Below are 18,890 nucleotides of genomic sequence, written 5' to 3' on the forward strand. Positions count from 1 at the left end.
CAATAATCTTGGAGGCAAAAAAAAAAAAAAAAAAAAAAAAAGAAAAGAAACAAGAAAAAGCAAAAGAAGAGGGCGTCAGGCAGTGGCTCACCAGGTTAAGTGCACATAGTACAAAGAGCAAGGACCTGCACAGGTATCCTGGTTCAAGACTCCACTCCCCACATGTAGGGGGGTTGCTTCACAAGCACTGAAGCGGGTCTGCAGGTATCTCTCTTTCTCTCTTCCCGTCTATCTCCTCCTCCTCCTCTCTCAATTTCTCTCTGTCCTATCCAATCAAATGGAAAAAATGTCTGCCTGGAGCAGTAGATTTGTAGTGCCGGCATCAGAGGCAAGAGAGAGACCAGTTAGAACCACTGGTGAGATCGGGACGTAAGACCACAAGGTCACCTGTCCCCTGACTGGAGGGAACACCATAATTGGACTCTGAAGCTTTGAACCTTCTAAAGAAAGAATCATTCGCTTACATATTCATGAGACTGACTATGGAAGATGCATTTGTGAGGAACAAATCTATATTTGGTGTTGTGCAATGCACCAGTATACTTAACAGCATCCTTACAAGGAGTACAGAAGTGAGTGTTGGGAGCCTCTCTCTCTCTCTCACACACACACACAGCCCTTTAATGATTTGATTTATTCTAGGAATAAAAAGTAGAGTGATATTAGTTCCATGCATAGCAAACTCAATTGCCTGGGGTTAAAACTCAAAAGGCCTGAAGTAGACCAGCTGGGAACTGTAATGAAGTACAGTCAGCCTCACAAGGAACGTGTCTTATTTTGCGTTAGCTACTTTTTGCTTTGCAGGAACGTGCAGGCCTAGTGTAACTGAATTTTGCAACTGTTCAACAAAAGAGAGAAGCTTATGTTCTTACGGGAACATTTTAAGATACTGAGAACTCTCAGCCAAACAAACTCATTTGTGGTCTAAACACAGGATTTGCAACCACTGGTCCAGAAAATGAATGGACATATTGCCTTTAGGCATCCTCATCCAAAGATACTGTTTTCAACCAAGAGTGGTAAGGAGTTGACTGGTGGTTGATATGAGGACGTTTTCTTTGGTTGGAGTTACAGTGTCAAATGAGGCTATCTTTTTTTTTTTTTTTTTTTTTTTTCTCATTGAGGAACAAGAGCAGTGTCACTAGTTTAAAGAGAAAGCCACTTTGCCTCTTCATAGAATGGAACAGGTCTAGGATCCTAGAAACCATCTTGCCCTGTAGAAACTGTTGGGAGGGCCCAAGTGGTGGCACACCTGGCTGGACGCGCATGTTACAATGCACAAGGACCCAGGTTTGAGGCCCCCGATCCCCATGTGCAGGGGGAAAGCTTTGTGAGTGGTGAAGCAGTGCTGCAGGTGTCTCTCTGTCTCTCTCCCTCTCTACCTCCCCCTTCTTTCTCAATTTCTGGTCATTTCTATCCATTAAATAAAGATAATATGTATTTTTTTTTTAAATTTAGAAACTGTTGGAATTCTTGGGCCAGCAAGATAGCTCACGTATATAATTTGCCCAGTTTGTCATGCAGATGGCCCAGGTGTGGGTCAGGCCCATGTCATATTGGGGGGAAATTTTGATGTTGTGGTCTCTCTCTTCCTCTCTCTGTGTCTGTCTCTCTCTTTCTACTTAAAAAGATGACTTGAAAGGGTGGGGGTAGATAGCATAATGGTTATGCAAAGAGACTTTCATGCCTGAGCCTCCAAAGTCGCAGGTTCAATCCTCCACACCACCATAAACCAGCTAAGTGCTCTGGTAAAACCAATCCAAACCAAACAAAACAAAACAAGTAAAAAACAAGACAAAACAAAACAAAACACTCAGAAATGAAATGCAGTGCTGACAACACACAAACCTGCAAATTAACGGAAGCTGTTAGGATTCTTTCTAGAGGCCCTTTGGTCTGTGGCATGAGTGGCTACAGTCATGTTTAAATGGGAAAACAAACACAACTAACTGCTTCCTTAAGATATAAAAATAAGGGGCCAAATGGTGGCGCACCTGGTTGGGCGCACATGCTATAGTGTGCAAGGATCTAGGTTTGAGCCCCTGGTCCTCACTTGCAGGGGGAAAGCTTCACGAGTAGTGAAGCAGGGCTGCAAGTGTCTCCTCTATCTCCCCCTTCCCTCTCAATTTCTGGATGCCTCGATCCAATAAATAAATATAATTAAAAAATATATATAAAAATAAACTCCCAGTGAGCACTCTAGTATAATACAGTTTTCTCATGCACCCTTTAAAAATCAATTCGGGGGGTCGGGAGGTAATGCAGTGGGCTAAGTACATGTGGTGTGAAGCACAAGGACCGGCCTAAGGATCCCGGTTTGAGCCCCAGCTCCCCACCTGCAGGGGAGTCGCTTCATAGGTGGTGAAGCAGGTCTGCAGGTGTCTATCTTTCTCTCCCCCTCTCTGTCTTCCCCTCCGCTCTCCATTTCTCTCTGTCCTATCCAGCAACGATGATATCAACAACAACAACAATAAAACAAGGGCAACAAAAGGGAAAATAAATAATAAAAAAATTTTTTTAAGTCAATTAGATGGCTTTTTTTTTTAATACCCTAAAAGCCGGTGAGATGTGGGACACTACCTTCCCCAAGTGTTCGCTTCCATTTTAGAGTAATGGTTCTGTTAGCCCTGATTTTTTTTTTCACTTTGACTGTATTCAGATATTGGGGTCAACTGCCAATTTGAGGCCATCCTACTGGGAAATAATAAACTAAATGCACAGATGAGAAAGTTATCCTTTCAATTCTGTGGGCAATATGCAAGGAAAGATTGGTATACAACTCCTTTTCAAAGTGAGCATCAAATCTGTAGAGTCAAACTGACAAAAAAGGGAGAGACTGTGAAGGGAGGAAGAAGAAATAGCACTATAGTGTAGACCAAGAATCGACAGGGCTGGGTGATTACTCACCTGGCTGAGTGCACATGCTACAATGCACGGGGACCCAGGTTCAAGCCCCCAATCTCTGACCAGTAGGAGGAGAGCTTCGCAAATGTCACACCGCGGGGCTGCAGGTGTCTCTCTGTCTCTCAGCCTCTCCATCATTCCCTTCCTCTCAAATTCTAGCTGTGTCTATCCAATATATCTTTATACTGAAGCCGTATTGCCTGGACTGGAGTGTTAACTTTGCTACGTCTAGTGCTGTATGATTCTGGGCAAGTGACTTGCAGAATTTCCCCTCCAGATCTTCACTTATAAAACAGGAATGCCAATGGCATTTGTGCATAATAAATAAATAGGTTAAGGCAGCTCTTAGCACATCAAAAATCTTCAATATTGTGCTAGCTTTTCCATCATCTATATATTTTTAATTTACTTATTTATTTAATTTGGTAGAATAGAGAGAAATTGGGGGAGAGAGAGAGAGAGAGAGCTAGAGTAGGAGAGAGAGACAGAGAGACACCTAAAACCCTGCTTTACCACTCGTGAAGCTTTCCTCCTATAGGTGGGGACTAGGGTCTTGAGCCTGGATCTTGTGCACTATAATATGTGCACTTAACCAGATGGCCACCATCAGCCCCTCTGTATTCTTAGTTCACTCCTTTAAAGACTTATCTTGTGTAATTCCTGTCAGTAGACTCAAGGGCAGAGGAACCAAAACAGATAACCTTTTTTTAAAAAATATTTATTTATTTATTTATTCCCTTTTGTTGCTCTTGTTTTTTGTTGTTGTAGTTATTATTGTTGTTGATGTCGTCATTGTTGGATAGGACAGAGAGAAATGGAGAGAGGAGGGGAAGACAGAGAGAAAGACACCTGCAGACCTGCTTTACCGCCTGTGAAGCGACTCCCCTGCAAGTAGGGAGCTGGGAGCTCGAACCAGGATCATTATGCAGGTCCTTGTGCTTTGCGCCACGTGCGCTACCACCTGTCTCCCGACATAGACTCATTTTGTTCTGTTTTGTTATTACTGGTGCTTTATCTCTCTTGCTTTCTTGCCTGACAGAGAGAGAGAGAGAGAGAGAGAGAGAGAGAGAGAGAGAGAGAGAGAGAGAGAGAGAGAGAGAGAAAGGAGAGATTGCATGAGAAATACCACAGCATTGAAACTTCCTTTAAGCACATACTGCCATGTGGTGTACTTGGAACTCAAACCTGGGTCATATGCATGGTAAGGCGGGCACCTTACCAGGTGAGCTATCTCTCTGGCTGACAAAATTCTTTACAGTATTTGTGCTATCATTTCTGCAGTTTAGAGGGTGCTTTAACTTTTAGAGGTAACACAACAGTTGTGGTGTTAGCTGAACGAGAATATTCCTAAGGAGTAGGTGTCAAGGGAGTTTTATTTCAGATTTGAATTCATGAGTCTTCTAATTATATCCCATAGTCTTGGGGCCAGTCTTGATTTAAAATCGTTTCCTCATCTGTCCCTATAAAGTACACCTGCATCTGTTAGATCTCATGCTTAAATCAAAACATTTTGATTTCTTCCTTGATTTCCTCTTTGACCCAGAAGTTGTTAAGAAGTGTACTGTTGAGCTTCCACATTTTGGGACTGTTACTAATCTTTTGCTGATTGTTAAGTGTTAGTTTAATTCCACTGTGGTCTGAGAAGATGCTTGGGATGATTTCAGTGCTCTTGAATTGGCTGATGCTGTCTTTGTGGCCTAACATATGGTCTATCCTTGAGAATGATCCATGTGGATTTGAGTAAAATGTGTATTCCAGTTTCTTGGGATGAATGACTCTGAAAATGTCCAATAGTTCTAGTTTATCTATCTCTTCATTTAGCTCCCTTATGTCTTTACTGATTTTCTTCCTGGATGATCTGTCAAGTTGAGACAGTGGGGTGTTGAAGTCCCCTACTATGATTGTGTTACTGTTAATATATTGCTGTAGCTCTTTCAGTAGAAGTATGATGTATTTAGATGGCTTCTCACTGGGTGCATAGATGTTAATAATAGTTAAGTCCTCTTGATTGACTGATCCTCTGAGCATTAAGTAGTGTCCATTCCTATCTTTTTTAATCTTATCTATTTTAAAGTCTATCATGTCAGATATGAGAATAGCTGTTCCTGCCCTTTTTTGTGGGCCATTGGCTTGTATGATAGTTTTCCATCCTTTCACTTTAAGTCTGTGTTTGTCTTGTTGAGTTAGGTGAGTTTCCTATAGACAACATATTGTTGGGTTGTGTTTTCTGATCCATCTTCCTACTCTGTGTCTTTTAATAGGTGAATTCAGGCCATTGACATTTATTGATATCAAAGATTGAAGATATTTTAACGCCATTCTTGTAGAGTTTTTAGAGTGTTTTGATATATGTCCTATTTGTGGTGGTCTGGTTGTTTATAGGAGACCTTTCAGAACTTCTTTCAGGGCAGGCTTGGTGATGGTTGCTTCCTTCAACTGTTGCTTGTCTGAGAAGGTTTTGATGCTTCCATCTAGTCTGAATGACAGTCTAGCAGGATATAGTATTCTTGGCTGAAAGCCTTTCTCATTGAGCACTCGATAGATATCTTGCCATTCTCTTCTGGCCTGTAGTGTTTGTATGGAGAAGTCTGCTGCTAATCTTATGGGTTTTCCTTTGTAGGTGACTCTTTGTTTTTCTCTTGCAGCCTTGAGGATCCTTTCTTTATCCTTATTCCTTTCCATTCTAACTATGACATGTCTTGGTGTCTTTAGGTCTGGGTTAATTCTGTTTGGGACCCTCTGGCCTTCTTGAATCTTTATGTCTTTGGTGTTGTCTAGACTAGAGAAATTTTCAGCTATTATGGCCTGGAGAATGCTTTCTTCCTCCCCTTCTCTTTCTTCCTCTGGTAAGCCAATAATGCATATATTGTTTCTTTTAGAGTCGTCCCATAGGACTCTGTTGTTGTTTTCAGCATCTCTTAATCTCTTTTTGAGATCTCTTACTTCTTTTTTAGTTGTCTCTAATTCATCCTCAATCTTGCTAATTCTGTCTTCAGCCTCATAGATTCTATTCTCTCTGCCCTCTACGGCTTTCTGGAGTTCATCTATTTTGTTGCCCTGCTCTGATACTGTTTTAGCTTGTTCAGCTAGTTGCCTTCTTAGCTCAGCGATTTCAGCTTTCAGCTCTCTAATAACCATGAGATTATTAGAATTTTCTTCCATATTCTCATTTGTTGTTCCTGCATTTCTGATTACAATTTTTTCAAATTCTTTACTCACTCCTGTTATTATTTCCTTAGCTAATGTTTGTATGTTGAACTCGTTGTTTTGTGCTTCACCCTCTGGAGGACTTTTAGCTGGACTCTTGTCCTGGTTCGAGTCTCCAATATTTTTTCTTGTTGTTTTAACCATTTTATATATTATGTTATGAGTTCCCTTTATCAGTACTTTTCAAATTATTGATCACTATTACCTGGATTGACTTGTGTCTAAGTAATTTAATTAAAGGTTTTACTGTGGTGGAAGTTAACAGTTTTTTCAATCCCTGAGTTGGAGCTCAGTGGTATAAAAGCCTCTTTTTTTTTTCTTCCCTGTAGGCTATGGGAGCCTGAGGGCTTTTAAACTATCAATAGGTTTCTTAGCTTAATCACTGACTCCTGACCAAGAGATAAAGCAGGGTGTGGCAGAGATAATCCAGTGGTTATGCAAAGAGACTTTCACAGCCCCTCAGCTATGCCACGGAGGTATAGGTCTTCTCCTGAGTTTCCCGGTTAGATCTCTGTCCCCTGGTGTCCCTCCCTGTTGCTGCTCCAGATTCTGAGGGTAGTAGCAATGGAGACTCAGAGTTGCACTTGGTGAGTCTCTAGGGAGTCCTTTCCTCCCTTCAGCTGTCCCCTTGTTGGTGGAGCAGACTGGAGGTGGTGTCTCCACTGACAAACTGTTGAACTGTTAGCAGTCAATCTCTCCTTAGGCCCCTCTCTCCTCTCTGTCACCAGCCACACGTGTTTGTACTCACAGGTGATTTACTGGGTTCCTGTGGTCATTCTAGTCCTGTCTTGTTTCGGTCTGGGTGGTCTCCTTTGGTATTCCTAGTTGATCCGGGAGAGGAGAGAGAGGAGAGGAGAGGAGAGGAGAGGAGAGGAGAGGAGAGGAGAGGAGAGAAAGCGATCTGCTGCTCGTAGCTCCGTCTCCGGAAGTCCTCATGCTTAAATCATATCAACAAATATGACCTATTTTGAATTTGATTAATGAAGGGCCCAGAACCTCTGAGCCAAGTGGAAGGTAGACGTTGAGAGAGAAAGACTGTGTCACACTCAAGTTCTTTCCTTTGACAGATCCAAGGCTTCGCCATCAAGGGGAGGCAGTTTGCGAAAGCGAGAGACTGTGCTTCTTCTTTCACACCTGCCATTCTGATCGGCCTGGCGATGTCCCTGATCCTGTTGCTGGTGCTGGCCTATGCCCTGCACATGCTCATGTACTTGCGGTATCTGGACCGCCACTACGATTTCATTGCCTCTCCGGTCCACTTCCCCCAGCTGAAAGCTCGAGATGTAGCAGAAGAGAAGGAGTTGCTGAGAAGTCAGGGAGCGGAATGTTATGAATTAAGGAATCAGCAGATCTGCAAAATTTATGTTTAAGAGCAGAAGCCTGTCTACCACAGTAAGTCCACTATAGCACGAAGTTTTAACTGAGTGACTTGATTCTTTCTTTATTATTTTTCAATGATTTATTTTCTTTTAAAATTATTTATTTATTTGGTACAGAGAGAAATTGAGAGGGGGAAGAAGGAGATAGAGAGGGAAAGAGACAGAGAGACACCTGCAGTCCTGCTTCCCGATTTGTGAAGCTTCCCCCCTGTAGGTGGGGACCAGGGATTTGAACCTGGGTCCTTTCACAATGTAATGTGTGCCACCACTTGCCCCCTTTTGCTTTATTATTATTTTAATTTTTTATATTTATTTATTTTATTTATTTTCCCTTTTGTTGCTCTTGTTGTTTTATTGTTGTAGTTATTATTGTTGTCGTTGTTGGAAAGGGCAGAGAGAAATGGAGAGAGGAGGGGAAGACAGAGAGGGGGAGAGAAAGACAGACACCTGCAGACCTGCTTCACCGCCTGTGAATCGACTCCCCTTCAGGTGGGGAGCCCGGGCTCGAACCGGGACCAGTGCCGGTCCTTGCATTTTGCACCACATATGCTTACCCCTCTGTGCTACTGCCTGACTCCCGATTTATTATTTTTTTAAGGAAATAAATAATGAATTGCTTTGATAGACTTGGGGCAGTGAAAGAGAGATCTCTAGCATCCCAAAGAGATAAATGTGATTGCTGTCCCCGAGGGGTACTTTACATTTTGGATAAAAAACAAAAAGATGAATACAAAAGAAGATATGCCTTACCTGTACAAATTTGGATATGAAAAGTATAGAAAAAAATAAATCCAAAGTCATCTGGAAGTTCAGACTTTAAATTATTTTATAGTTTGCCTCTTTCAGAATCGTGTTCCAATTTTGTTTTAAAAATAGTCGTTTTTGGTAGTCAGGCAGTAACGCAGTGGGTTAAGTGCACGTGGTGCAAAGCGTAAGGACTGGCATGAGGATCCCGGTTCAAGCCCCGACTCCCCACCTGCAGGGGAGTCACTTCACAGACAGTGAAGCAGGTCTTCCCCTCTCTGTCTTCCCCTCCTCTCTCCATTTCTCTCTGTCCTATCCAACGATGATGACATCAACAACAATAATAACTACAACAACAATAAAAGCAACAAGGGCAACAAAAAGGAAAATAAATAAATAAATATTTTAAAAAATAGTCTTTTTTTTTTCCTCTTAAAATTATTTAGGGAGAATGGAGAATTCCTGTCAAGATGGCAGAACCCTCTGTTTAAGGACTTTACTTTTCTTAATTTGCATTGCTATTCAGAGGCAGCTCAGTACAGTCTGGGAAGAGGACACAATTGTTTTGGCAGTATCTTCCCATTCCCATCTGGTTATAGTGCCCAACTTTGCTTCAGTTGTCTGATGATTTATACCTCCATTAGCTCTCCTAGGTACCATTTGGAATAAACTGAACTAAGTAAGAACAGTGTGCTTCCAATGTAAACACAATTTGAAGGCAAATCCTCTAGTCCTGTTTCTAATGAGTTTGTGCCTCTTCAACTTTTTTTCTCTTTTAAAGATAGATAGATAGAGAGAGAGAGAGAGAGAGAGAGAGAGAGAGAGAGAACTAGAGCATTACTCCAGCATATGGTGTACTGGAGATGGAACTACAGCCTCATACATCCAAGTCCTGTGTGCTGCTTGATGACTCCCCCTCCTCCTCCTCCTCCTCCTCCTCCATTTGTTGTTGTTGGTATTTTTTAATTATTTCTTTAATATAAATTCTGGAGACAGCACCAGCTTTTACCACCACTTTCTTTTATATGGACTTGCCTATAATTTTTTTTTTTTTTTTTTTTGGCAGATCCCTTCACTCTGCATCCTACCAGAGCTTCTCTAATAATCCTCTGTGCCAGACAGGAACAATGTAGTCAGAGGAGTTGTGAACAGAGAAATGGTATCTTCTGGGGTGTCTGTGATGATGGGTCTATAACCTAATTCATGTCCAGCATGAAATTATTCTATCAAAAATATCATAGTCATTCACACCTTGACAGCTAAGAGGCAGGGGGTAGAAAAGTATAGAGATATTGAAGGATATTTTTAAAAATTATCTTCATTTATTTATTGGATAGAAACAGCTAGAAGTCAAGAGGAAGAGGAGGGGAGGAGATGGAGAAGGAAAGGACAGAAAGACACCTGCAGCCCTGCTTCACCACTCATGAAGCTTTTCCCTTGCAGGTGGGACCTGGGGGCCCAGATGCTTTCACATTGTAACATGTGCACTCAACCAGGCGTGCCACCACCCAGCCCCTTGAGGGGCATTTGTTCCCTTGGCTTTATTATCTTCTTTGAAGGTTCCTTTCTCCTTCTGGGTTCCAGTAATGTCTTTCCTTATTTCTTGTGCTCGGAGATGGCAGCAGATGCTACTAGGTCTGGGACTATATGTCCCTCTTTTATCTTCTTGGAATACCTATAAATGTGGTCCTTTTCCCCCCGATACACCCTTCTCCAGTTATCCTCACTGAAGGGTATGTGCTTTCTGTTGGTAACAGACTCATTTAGATACACTGAACTAGATTTGTTGCTTTGTTTTGCAAGTTGGAAGGAACTTGAGCATGATGTAAAAGCAGATGTTCTGAGCTGTGGCTTTTCCCCCTTGCTGTGAGACTTTGAACAGTGATGTTCACATGTATAATATTTGCCCATAGATGTACCCACATGTTGTACTGCTGCTCCCCAATTTTGGAACTCTGCAGCCTGAGAATCCTGGGAAAGCTCTGCCAAACAAAGGGTTCATGGCTGAGATAGGGAGTTACTGGCTATGGCCACCCTTGGCTGTTCTTAAATTGATGTAAGCAGTAATAGGAAAATCATCATTAATGAGATACGTGGCCACTCTATTGTCTTTGGAAATTGAGATCCTCTGTAGCAAGAGGGAGAAAGCAAAATATAGAGAAGAATTACCAGATGTATTTTTCAGACAAGTGGAATTCCAAGTGTGGTTTGGATCTTCTGATATTTGATGAAAGAAAAACATAGAGAATGGAAGCACATGAATTTTTCACAAAAATATAGTCAAAGAAGAAGAAACGACCCTACTGTAAGACTTTGTGAGAACTATGGCCATTATCACTGGTGTGGGGGAAGGGGGAGGGAGGGGTATAGAATTGGGAGATGTGGAGTGGAACTTGTAGCCTTGTAATCTTATGATTTTGTGACCACTATTAAATAATTAATGAAAGTTATATTAATTTTTTAAAAAATTAAACAAGTGCTGTCACATTTAGTTGTTATGATGGTTATTATTTTTCAACACATGTACCCCTGATGACAGCCACTGGAATTTTCACTATCATCTAGACGACTTCACTTTTTTCTTTCTATAATTTCTAGATATTCTCTGAACTTCAGGGACCTTTTTTTTTTCTCAAGCCACAGTGAAATTCTGAGAATTCTTCTTTCTTAGAACAATTGAACAATCTAACTTTTCATTTCTGGAACTTTCTTACAGTGATTGAACACTAACAAGCACACATTCATAGCCAAAACACTTAGTTATGGTGCTTCTACAATGTGTTTGTATTTGTTTAGAATAGATACAGAGAGAAATTGAGAGAGAAAAGAAAGATAGGTAAATACATAGACCATGGATAGATAGAGTACTGTTTCACTGCTTGTGAAATCTTCTCCTCACTGAGAGAGACCAGGGGCTTGAATGTCAGTCCTTGCGCACTATAATAAGTGTATGTTCGTCTAGTATGTGCACCGCTGCCTAGTCCATATCATGTTGTTTTTAAAGAAAAGAGCTCTTCTTCTTAGTAAGAATGATTTTCTTCGATTAAAGATATCCAGGTCAAAATGTTTCTTTCTCTCATCCATCCTGTTCTTTGTCCTTCTGCCATCCATCCATCCAATTTATATACAAAACAAATGCAATATATATGTTAAAAAATGTAAAATATTTTTAAATGTCTATATGGTTAGATTATCAAAGATTCGTACTAACTTTTAAATTTAAAGATCATCACACAAAAATTCTTAAATACATCTAGGAATATTTTTTGTGCTTAATTGTTTAACTATAGAATGTATATGATGATATTTTTTGGTTAAGAAGTTAAATTTTGCCATCTGTTTTTCAGTGATATTTTCCCAAATGTTCATTTTTATTCAGCAGTGAGACCATTCTGGGCAAAATTGATCCCTGACCTTAAAACTTTGCTGTCATATTTATATGAAACACTACATTTTAAAAACTCATTATATAGTCTCAAATTCTTCTTAACCCATACATCTTCCTGTTCCTACTGAGTGATTCATGCCAGTGAAATCTGAAACTGTCTTTATAGTTACACATCTTCTCTTTCTGCCTTTTGGGAGGGCACAGGCTGCAGGAGAATATGTGTGTCAAGATTTGGTAAGTGCTTTAACTTTTTAAAAATTGATTTAATAATGATTGACAAGTCCATAAGATAACAGGGGTACAATTCCACACAATTCCCTCCACCAGAGTTCTGTGTCCCATCCCCTCCATTGGATTGGAAGCTTTCCTATTCTTCTTCTTCTTCTTCTTCTTTTGGAAGCTTTCCTATTCTTTATCCCTCTGGGAACATGGACCCAGGATCATTGTGGGGTACCCAGGATCATTGAAGGTGGAAGGTCTGGGTTTTGTAATTGCTTCTCTGCTGGACATGGGTGTTTGCAGGTCGATCCATGTGTTTTAATGTTAATTTTCACCTCCTTTCTTCAGCTCCTGTATCCTCGATTCCATGTCCCTCCTTGATGAGGATTTTATATTCTGAGACTGAGCCTGATTTTCCAGTGCAATTCTCTTTCCCACAGTGATATTTTCCTTAACGTGCATTGCAGTGAAGATGGAATTGGCTGAATTCACTTCATGTTTGAAGAAGGCCTTGTGGTCAGAAGTTGGAACTTGACAAACTTCTCCATTTGGTTGCACTCTGTGTCTATTTTATCCTGCAGCTGCAAAAATGGTTTTCTGATTTGTTTTTAAGGGAAATCAACTCTAAATTGACCTCAAGTACAGGAAGAACTCTGCAGGCACAGATACAGATTTTGAAGTACATATTGTTTGAAAAACCCACTTTAAGAAAATTAATTTAAATTACAAATATAAGTTGGCCATGATTATTTAGAAGGAGAAAAAAATAATAGCTATTTGAAAATTTGAAGTGTTCACTGTGTATTGAAAGAGTGTACTTACAAGTTTTACAGAAGTGTACAATCAGAAGGATACAATTCTGGTTCTCTTCTGAGGTACTGGTGTGTGTGTGTGTGTGTGTGTACAATGTTGTGTATATGCATTTTTACAAATACTTGACTATGTGCCTGGCTGTGGAAGCTAGTTAAATCTTCTGTTGTCATCATGTCTGATCCTCAACTTGAAGTCTGCATAGTAGATAGTTGAAAAGGAAGAGGAATGTAAAGTGGGGGACATCCAGGACAAGCTAGAATTCACAAAGAACATCTGGGGCATTTGGGTGAACTGGAACTTGTGTAAGTTTTCACTGCCTTCAACCTTGATGAGTGGTGCACTTTGTCATGGAGCTAGCCACGTGGTCCAGCAAGTACAGTTGTTGAAGGAAGATCCAGGAGAAGGTGGAGGAGCATCATGAAGGCCTGGTGATACCATGTGCCCACAAGGTGAACCAGAAAATAACAAGTAATGTGTTTGAACTACAACCACACCTGACTCTGCCTTTGGAAGGTTAAAAAACAATATGACTGTGTCAGGCGGTAGCGCAGCGGGGTGAAGCACACGTGGTGCGAAGCTCAAGGACCAGCACAAGGTTCCCAGATTCAGCCCCCGGCTCCCCACCTACAGAGGAGTCGCTTCATAGGCGGTGAAGCAGGTCTGCAGGTGTCTATCTTTATCTCCCCCTCTCTGTCTTCCCCTCCTCTCTCCATTTCTCTCTATCCTATTCAACAATGACGACATCAATAACCACAACAATAACTACAACAACAATAAAACAACAAGGGTAACAAAAGGGAAATAAAAACAAAACAAACAAACAAACAAAAACCCCACACAATATGACTGCTGCTTTAATTCTACTTTCTTAACCTCAAGCAGATATATTTCTCAAAAGCATGGTCCACCTTAACCAGACAAACACAAGGAATTCTGGTCAACAGAATTCCACTTAGATGTATTGATATTTTAGAAAACTATTACAGGCCAGCCGCCGTCAGCTCTGCACCAATATAGCTATAAGATTTTACTTAAAATACATACATAAAATACATACTTTTGCCTAACATGATATAATTACCCTGTATACAGCTGAAAATTTGCTAACTCTTTCCCGCCTAAGTGGATATTAATATATTTTTTGTGTTTTGGACAGTATTCCATTCTTTTGGATTATCCAATACTTCCCTTTGAGATCTTGAAACTTAAATACTGTAATGTTAGGGTAATAATTATTAGTGCATCTAGTGTTAGATGGCAAAAAACTGGCAAAGAAAAAAATGAACACACACACACACGAACACACACACACACACACACTCACACACACACACACACACACACACACACACACACACACACACACACACACATGAACACACACATTACCTCAAACCACTATTCTCTTCATTTCTGCCATTAGTCTCATGGTTTATCTATTACTGATAATTTTCTTCTTTTGCCTGCCTTGCCAGGTGGGGTAACCTAAATATTTATTTCTGAAGTTTGTGGGTCATTCGCTGTCCTTCCTGACTTTGTGGGGTTGTTGGAAATGTCATGACACATTTTTGCATAGGAATACATATAAAAGTTGTTATGACTTCCCAACAACCCAATAGTCCTGCTTTTGGCTTTCTATTGACTCTTATTACAGAATATGCAAGTACCAAGAGCCTCTCAGGGTTCCTTTTTGCTCTCATTGTGTAGTGCTAATATAATTTCCTCTTCATAGAGAAACATCAGGACCCAATATCCAGAATTTCCACACTATGGGTATTTTGAGCTATGTAGTTCTTTGTCATTGTGCATGTGTGTGTGTGTGTGTGTGTGTGTGTCCTGTGCATTGTAAGATGTTAAGCAGAATTCCAGATCTCTATCCACTGTCCTGCAGTTGAGACACCTAACAATCTCTCTGTAAACATTGCAAATGTCAAAGCTTCCCTTATTTGGAAACTACTGGAGTACCCTCTTCCTTTGCTAATCCATAGTAATAGAACTTTAATGTGAATATGTGGTATCTTTCAGTTTGATAGAATCACTACTTTTTGTATTGATAAAAGTATTTATCTCTCTGGGCCTAAGACTACTGAACCAGCTGAGCCTAAAGATTCAGGAGTGCAAAGCAAAAAAAAAAAAAAAAAAAAAAAAAAGACTAGTCAGTTACTAGGTGTTTTAGTGAGAGGGACTTTTTTTTTCCCTATCAATTGATTCTCAGAGCCATGAGTTCTGGTTACAGGAGACACAGATAATGGTTCTTAATTTAGGGTGTAGACTACATCTTGGCCCATACATCCTGGTGCTAAAAAGCATTGCTTATATGACACTATTATGTCTTAAAAAAGTCATTCCACTGTTAAATCAGCTTCTTCAAGATGATGGACACTGTGGTAAGAATAGTGAGTTCCAAGGGCATGAATCCATTGGCTACACTTCATATTTTGTGAAATGTGTTCCCTGGCCAGATCTGATGCTGTGAAATACCATGATGGTGAATTAGACATTCTGTAATTAGTGGTTCGGGCAAAAACATTGTAGACGAGAAGACAAATATATGCCTAAACTAATTCTCTATCCAATAATAGCAAAGTTTTACCCCTTTCATGGTAGTGATGGTCCAGTGCAATCCCCAAACTCTTGTGTGCATATTAAATGTAGACCCTATAAAAGGGAAAATAGTCTCCCCGCCTGAAGTTGTCCTTGCCCTAATTCTTCAAACCAGTGACTTTGTTTTCATATCCAAATAGACTAGACTCCAAACATGTGGTTAAGTTAAAAGTCTTGAGTGTATAGATTATTCTGGGTATTTTTGTTGTTGTTGTTGTTGGGTTGGTTTTTTTTTGTTTGTTTGTTTTTTCCAGAGCACTGTTCAACTCTGGTTTATGGTGGTTTGGGGCACGATTGAACCTGAGCTCTTGGAGTCTCAGGCATGAGAGTCTCTTTGCATAATTATCTGCTATCTACCCCACCCTTTACAAAGGTTCTTACAAGAGAAAAAGAGAGACAGCTAAGATAGAGTGTTATGTAGGAGATGGATACTAAAAACAAAACAAAACAAAATAAAACGATGCAGAAGGTATGAGTAATACTAGGAAGGAACCATGAGTCAGAGAATGGAGAAGCCCTCTAGAAATTGGAAAAGGTTAGGAAATACAATTTCTCCTAGATCCTTTAGAAGGAATGCAACCCTGCCAACACTTTGATTTTAGAACTTCTGACCTCCAGAAACGAAGATATATTTGTGTTATTTTTAAGCCATTAAGTCTATGGTGATTTGTCCCAGGGGTGACGGCTAAGCTAATGTGAGCTGACCTCAAAGGAGTAGCAGTGTGTGGGGAGAGTAGCTTCTCACCTTGCATTCCACCTCCCCTTCCCAGTCTCCATCATTCCCCCAGACAGGTTCTAGGCAAACTGAAAGCGGACCTGCATTTCTTCCACTTCTGCTGTCCTTATTCTAACATCTTGTCTACCCAAGTGCCCTCCTCCTGCTCCATCAAGTTTTATTTATTTATTTATTTATTTTCAAGCTTTTTTCTCCTACTCACACTTTCTTTTTTAGTCTTTCCTTCGAATCTGAACTCTGACTAGAGGTGCGATCACTCAGTAATGGAACATAGACTCACACTTTCAGATAGTTTGGAATACATTATTTTTGCATTCCTAGTATTATTTTCTAAATTGTGTCTTAGCCACAGAAAGAATTACTCAAAGGGTAGAAATTGTAGGTATGGCTGCACGCTAAGCCTGAGAAATCTTCCACCTTGCCGACGACAGCAGCTCCATGAACAGAGCATTTTATCATTTCTTACTGCTCACCCCTGAGTTTCCACCTGTGTTTCCTGGAAAACTATAAAAATCTCAAAAGTTTTTGTTGTTAAAGTACAAACTTGTGTTTGGGGGTGATATTTAAGATTTACCATTCATTGAAATAATTAAGTTCCCTGATATTACTTAGTTTTACTCTGAGGTTCTGTAGACTTGATAACAAGACTTTAATTAATTAATTAATTAATTAATTATTTTTTGCCTCCAGGGTTATTGCTGGGGCTCAGTGCCTGCACCATGAATCCGCTGCTCCTGGAGGCCATTTTTTTCTCCCTTTTGTTGTAGCCTTGTTGTGGTTATTATTGTTATTGTTGATGTCGTTCATTGTTGTATAGGACAGAGAGAAATGGAGAGAGGAGGGGAAGACAGAGAGGGGGAAAGAAAGACAGACACCTGTAGACTTACTTCACCACCTGCGAAGGGACTACCCTGCAGGTTTGGAGCCGCGGCTCGAACCGGGATCCTTACGCGGGTCCTTGCGCTTTGCGCCACGTGGGCTTAACTCGCTGCACTACCGCTGATCCCTTTAATTTTTACCAGAGCACTACTCAGCTTTGGTTTATGGTGGTACTGGGGGTTTGAATCTGGGACTTTGGAGTCTCAGGCATGAGAGTCTCTGCATAATCATGCTATCTACCCCCTGCCAAAACTTTTTATTTTTTGTTTTCCACCCAGTATTACTTCACTTACTGGTACTAATCTCCTCAGGACACATTGCCTACATGAAGAGAGTTTGTATTAGTCGCTCTGAAAGGACTGTGAATCCAAGCAAGAATGGGGTGGGGAGTTGGGGGTGGTGTATTTATGAAAGACACACTTTCATCTTTTCTAGCCAAGAAATGTTGGTTGAATAGCACATAAAAAAGATACTTGAAAAATTTTGTGCTCTAAACGGAAACTATCTCATACCTTGACAACATTTGAAATGCATTTTTTTTTTTTTGACAATTAAAACCAGCTGCCTCTTTTTAAGGCTCTGTTTGTTGTTTTTTTTTTTCCCATCCTAGGCTCCAGTTTTTCAGCCTTCCTAGTCTATAGTTCTGCCTTTTGAGCCCATCTTCTGATCTTGGTCCCTTGTCTTATATGACAAGCACCTACTAGTAAGTGTCTTCTCCAGGAAACTTGAAGAAGACAGTGGACTAAGTCATAGTTTGCTGATAGGCTCTGTCCTGGGACTGGGAGATCATCTAAGCTCCACTGTTCGCAAAATGGCTACTCTGCCCCTCACCCCGACCTATATTATCTGGGCTGTAAGTATAGTTACTCCCCTTTAGAGGTGAACGATATTCCTGACCATTTGACTTTGGGCTGGTTTTCTGGTTTTCTTTGGTCAACAGAATGCAGTCAAAGTGATACAGCACCATTTTTGTGCCTAAGGCTTCTACTTGTTTACTTCGAACAATTAAGGGACGCGACCTGTTAAGAGGGTGAGAAACCACCTGCACTAACGGCTGAGTTGAAGACATCCCAGATTAGTTCGCTCCCAACTGATCCAGGAACTGACCACGGAAGTTTGAACCTCGCTGGAAACTGAACCACTACCAAGCTGAAGTCAGTCTAATTGTCCACCTGCAGAACTGTAAGCTAAAACATGATGGCTTTCAGTCAGTGTGTTTGGGATTGTTTTGTTGTACAGTCATAACTTGCTGGTTCACCCTCAAAATTAGAAGCATTACCAAATTAGGAGCTAGGCCCATGACTGATTTATCACAACTGCTACATCAGAAGAAAGAATGAATCATGGAACAGATACACAGAGAGGAACAGTCAGGTTGTTATTACTTGGAGTCAGTTCTGGTTATAATCCTGTTTCTTTTCCCATTAGATTATAGAGCAATTATAACTCAGCAGGGATATTTTGTTTACAAGATTTGGAAACACCCTCCACTTCCTCTCCCCCTTCAATAAAGTCTCAATGTTCACCTCAGGAGTATCTTGCTAATCTCAAAACCAAGATAAATCTTGAATGACTGAATCTGGAACTAAAAGTTTAGGACTGGGACCAAGGGAGCGCTTACTTCAGCACTGTTATTTTACTGTCTTTTTCTCTGTAGTCTAAGATGTCTCTTCATCTAGAAAACTTCAGTTTTCTATTTGTAGTTTCACGATGCCTAGTTCAAAATATCAGTCTCAGTCTGGATTCATCATGACCTATTAGTTTAACTTCTTCCTTGAGTTCAGATTTCCAGTCAGAGAAGACGTTTGGTTAACTGTGGTCCAGCTGTGCATGTTTGAGTGGTGAATTACATGGTCACTGCAAATACCATTTTGTAGGCATTGGGCATGTATACTTGGTAAGAACCAGAAGATTGGATTAATCTCTAATGTCTGCTTCTAGCAGGAATCTCTATGCTATTTATGAAACTCCATTCTTAGAGTCACCAATGAATTTTTTTTTTTGTGAAACTTTCCTT

At 40.5% G+C, this 18,890-nt stretch overlaps 1 protein-coding gene across 5 annotated transcripts in view; it reads left to right on the forward strand.

The window, feature by feature from the left end:
- Positions 1 to 18,890, forward strand: part of LOC103110027 (V-type proton ATPase subunit S1-like protein) — a 159,295-nt gene that overhangs the window by 36,197 nt on the left and 104,208 nt on the right. For 2 of the 5 annotated variants that reach the window (XM_060201130.1, XM_060201127.1), the window contains exon 7: positions 7,179 to 7,503. In XM_060201130.1, coding sequence (XP_060057113.1) covers positions 7,179 to 7,481 — 303 coding nt within the window. In that variant the 3' untranslated portion in view covers positions 7,482 to 7,503. Of the gene's footprint in view, positions 1 to 7,178; positions 7,504 to 9,300; positions 10,571 to 12,189; positions 13,451 to 18,890 lie in introns of those variants that run through there. The other 3 variants (XM_060201124.1, XM_060201128.1, XM_060201129.1) reach the window with 3 other exon arrangements.

This window comes from Erinaceus europaeus, chromosome 11 (genome assembly GCF_950295315.1).
Source record: "Erinaceus europaeus chromosome 11, mEriEur2.1, whole genome shotgun sequence".
Lineage (NCBI taxonomy): Eukaryota > Metazoa > Chordata > Mammalia > Eulipotyphla > Erinaceidae > Erinaceus > Erinaceus europaeus.